This window comes from Acyrthosiphon pisum, chromosome A2 (genome assembly GCF_005508785.2).
Source record: "Acyrthosiphon pisum isolate AL4f chromosome A2, pea_aphid_22Mar2018_4r6ur, whole genome shotgun sequence".
In the NCBI taxonomy this organism is placed as follows: Eukaryota; Metazoa; Arthropoda; class Insecta; order Hemiptera; family Aphididae; genus Acyrthosiphon; species Acyrthosiphon pisum.
Genome location: NC_042495.1, coordinates 54646428 through 54650283, shown reverse-complemented (window position 1 = coordinate 54650283; position 3856 = coordinate 54646428). Strand labels below are relative to the sequence as shown.

At 23.0% G+C, this 3856-nt stretch overlaps 1 protein-coding gene across 1 annotated transcript in view; it reads left to right on the top strand.

Annotated features, from left to right (window-relative positions):
• The window catches only part of LOC103308923 (leucine-rich repeat-containing protein 57), a gene marked incomplete in the record, with an annotated part of 1160 nt that extends 650 nt beyond the window's left edge, over positions 1-510 (top strand). Inside the window, 1 exon segment of the mRNA XM_029489731.1 lies at positions 1-510. Coding sequence (XP_029345591.1) covers positions 1-206 — 206 coding nt within the window.
• Between the last annotated feature and the right edge of the window lie 3346 nt (positions 511-3856).

The following is a 3856-nucleotide window of genomic DNA, read 5'->3' as shown; positions in this document are numbered from 1 at the left end:
TAGCACAATGCCCCAGATTGAAGACTTTGCGCGTAGAAGAAAATTGTCTAGAACTAGACGATATTCCAAAAGAATTATTAACATCGTCTAAAGTATCGTTATTATGTGTTGAAGGGAATTTATTTGATATGAAATCTTTATTAGCATTAGAGGAGTATAGCATATACATGACAAGGTATACAGAAGTAAAAAAAAAAATGTTTTAAACTAATTTTTTTTGTTTATTATTGATTTACTATTTGTATATTGTTGAGTACATTACCTAAATCATTATGCTCAGTAATTTAATTATTCCATGATTGATTTTTTTACTTGCTTTTTATTATTTCATATTAACATATTATGTATAACAATCAAATATGCACATTATTCATAATATGTTATCTTATGAGGATTTTTTTAAATTTAGATCACGAACAGTTATAGGATTGGGCCACTAATACCATAAAGACAGTTTGTGCATAATGTCTTCAGAGTTAAATAATTTAAAAAATAAGTATAAGTTATCTTTTTAAGATCAAAAGCTGATGCTATTAGTTATTAGTTACATTATTTTAGCACAAAGTGCAGAGACAAATAGTTAGAGAACTTTTATAAAATACAACATTGAATTTATTGTGTAAATTATTTTAAAAAAAAAAGATTATTTTTATGTTGAGATTTTAACTGTATTAAATATTATCCAAAAAGATTCACCTTGTTAGAAACGAATGTTAAAATAATGGAGCAATTTATTATCTCCTTCATTTACTTAAGTGTTTTTTTCATTAAATTTGAGTAAATGTATTCTTATGTTATTATATTATTATTTATTATGTTGATCAAGTCTTGTGAAATTGTTACCCACAATTATTGAGAATTATTTTTGTATCTATTCGGTTATCATTAATAGGTTAATTTAAATTATGTAATCAATTTTAACATTTTAATATTTCTCTTATCACTTATCATTAATTAAATAATGGATATAAATGTGTTATTAATTATATTATAATATATTATATTATAGCTGGTTCTTGAAATGTCAATTAAAAATCATTTAATAATTCTGCAAAAAAAAATAATCGTTTTTTCTCCTTATTTCCTATATAGTATGATTACTATGATTATATTATCCCAGATTCACCGGATTACTATAATATAGTATTTAATATGATTTTTCACCACTGGATCTATCTTAATATCCATAGACATTTAATTAGATTATGTATTTAGATTTACTTTAAAAATTTTACATTAGACCAGTCGTGGTCATAGAAAAGCAAGTGGTTTTCCAGTCTCCACCATTGTGTAGCCAAAAAAATATAGGTGTTTATTTTAAATTATTACAGAACAATACACCTACATGTTCAAAGTTAGCAAAAAAAATATACGATATTATTATGGCAAACTCTAAACATAGAGTATTATAAAAAAAAAAAAAAACCATAGATAAGAAAACCAAATAATTATTGTGAATATCGTTTAATAATTATCATAGAGTGAAACTAAAATTACGAATGATCTATGATTTTATCTTAGTTATTAATGTAATTTATAATTAAATTAAGCACTTGTTTTCTTTTATTATAGTTTTTTTTTACAGAAATAACTAATAAGTATGGAAATTCTTATTGAATGGCAAAACTATTATTCTTAGAAATTCAAAATAATATTTAGCTTTAACTTGGGACGATTTTCATTAAATTTTAATATTTTTTTAGAATTGTTTTAAAAATACGATCACCAAATTGGCTATCTTGGAAATTCCAAAAAGTTATTTGACCAAAAAAAATTTTTGAATTTTTGAAATAAAAATCTAATGCTATTCAATCAGAATTTCCATACTTATTACTGTCAAAAAACGGAATTTAAACATATTGATTTTCCACGGAGATACGAAAGGCGATACGGGACTTCTAGGACATATGCTACGATATTGTTACAAGGACCCTTGAAAAATATTAAAAATCCCTAGTCACAGTTTTTTCTCATAACCATTCAAATATAATTCAAATATTGACAAGATAAGGAAAATCATGAAAATTAGCGAATTATTTTTATTTTCAATTCTAAGATTTAAAAATATAATACAAGTTTTCTCAACTTTTACAACATTGGATATTCAATCAATTTCTCATGTAGCGATTTTGTTAATTTGTTGTAATTCAATAACGGTTAACGAATAACTGTAGATACATGAAAATTGCACTGAATGTTTATATTTTCATCGGTATACAAATATTGTAAAATTTTGAAAATATTTTAACTCTTTTTTAGCTGTTTACGGACGTTGTCAGTTTTCAATTTTTTTAGTTTTTTTCTATAATTATCAATAAAATTTTATTTGATGGGTAAAAAAGTGTGAACATTTAATGCAAGGCTTCTAATATATTGTTAAAACTAAAATTCAAAAATATTAAAAATACATATGCACAATTTCTTTTATAAGCATTTAAAGTTAGAATTTTGACAACATTTTTCAAAAATCAAATTTAATAGTTATTTTGTAGGTAAAAATGTATAAAATGTTCAACTTTTATAGCGAAGGATTGAAAATTTAAAACAAACCTACTGTACAGTAGAGTGACACCCACTTACCCATATTTTTTAGTTTTTTCTGCTTAAATTCCGTGTAAAAATAATAAAAATAGGTAAATTATTTCTTATATTAAGTTACGTTGAGTTAAATTTTGAAAATTAAATAACAACAATGTTCCTTATGAAAAGTTCATTCTGGAACCAAACAATCTAAAAAAATATATAAATACAAAATTTTTTATAGATATTCCAAACTTGGATGATATTTTTAAAATAAATAATAATATACCTACCTACTTAATTATTTAAGCTAACAGAGTATCTTCATACAGAATGGTATTTCGTATACATTAAAATTTAATTGAATTCAAATTTAACACATACATTACAGTGACTTTTTTGACACCTACCGCCCATGCAACTTAGTGGACTCACTTGCCTGCCAATTTAAATCTTAGATAAAAAATATAATTTGTTAAGAAATTCTAATAATCAAATAGTTTGCAAAAAAAAATTAATTGTTATTTTTAAAATAGATTTGTGAATATTTACTTAATGACACTTAGTCGAATGTTAAGTCTATATATGAAATTAGTAATAAAATATTTTTTTATGATATTTACCACATTATTTTAACAGTAGGTACTTACAGTTATTGTACTGAATCAATGTATCATAGAATAAACATAATCTATATTCTTTATGCTTAACTTACTAAATACAATTATTTTATTATTACTTATATTTTGTTTTTTAGTCTTCCGCGAAATAATAATTCCCAAATTAAAAAATGTATATTATATTATGCATGTTGAGGATATAATAATGAAGCTCATTTTCGTAAGATTTTTTAAATATATTTCACTTACTTAACATTTTAATTTTAACTCATCAAAATAGTAATTTTGAAATAATATTTACCTACATTTTAATTGTGCGTTTTTGAGGTCAAACTTGCCAGAAGATTTGTCAGCTCTTTTTTTATTCTCAATTAAATTTTATATACTTTATGAAACATCTAATTATATAACTACTCTTAAGGTGTATCTTACACAGTGAATAATTTATTAACCAGGTATTATACGTTTTTAATGAACATTATAAAGTATAATCACTACAGTTATAACTTATAGTTACATTCACCTCAGCCAAAAGAAACAACCTGGATATTCCTAAGACATAAACTTTGACATAATTTTTGTTTGATAAAAATCAGTTATTGATTATTTTTGATTACCTAGTGCTTTTAGATCATTAATCAACTTTGATTTAACGAGAATAGTATTATTGTTTTTACATGTGTCTTAATTAATATATCACTTAATGATTACATATT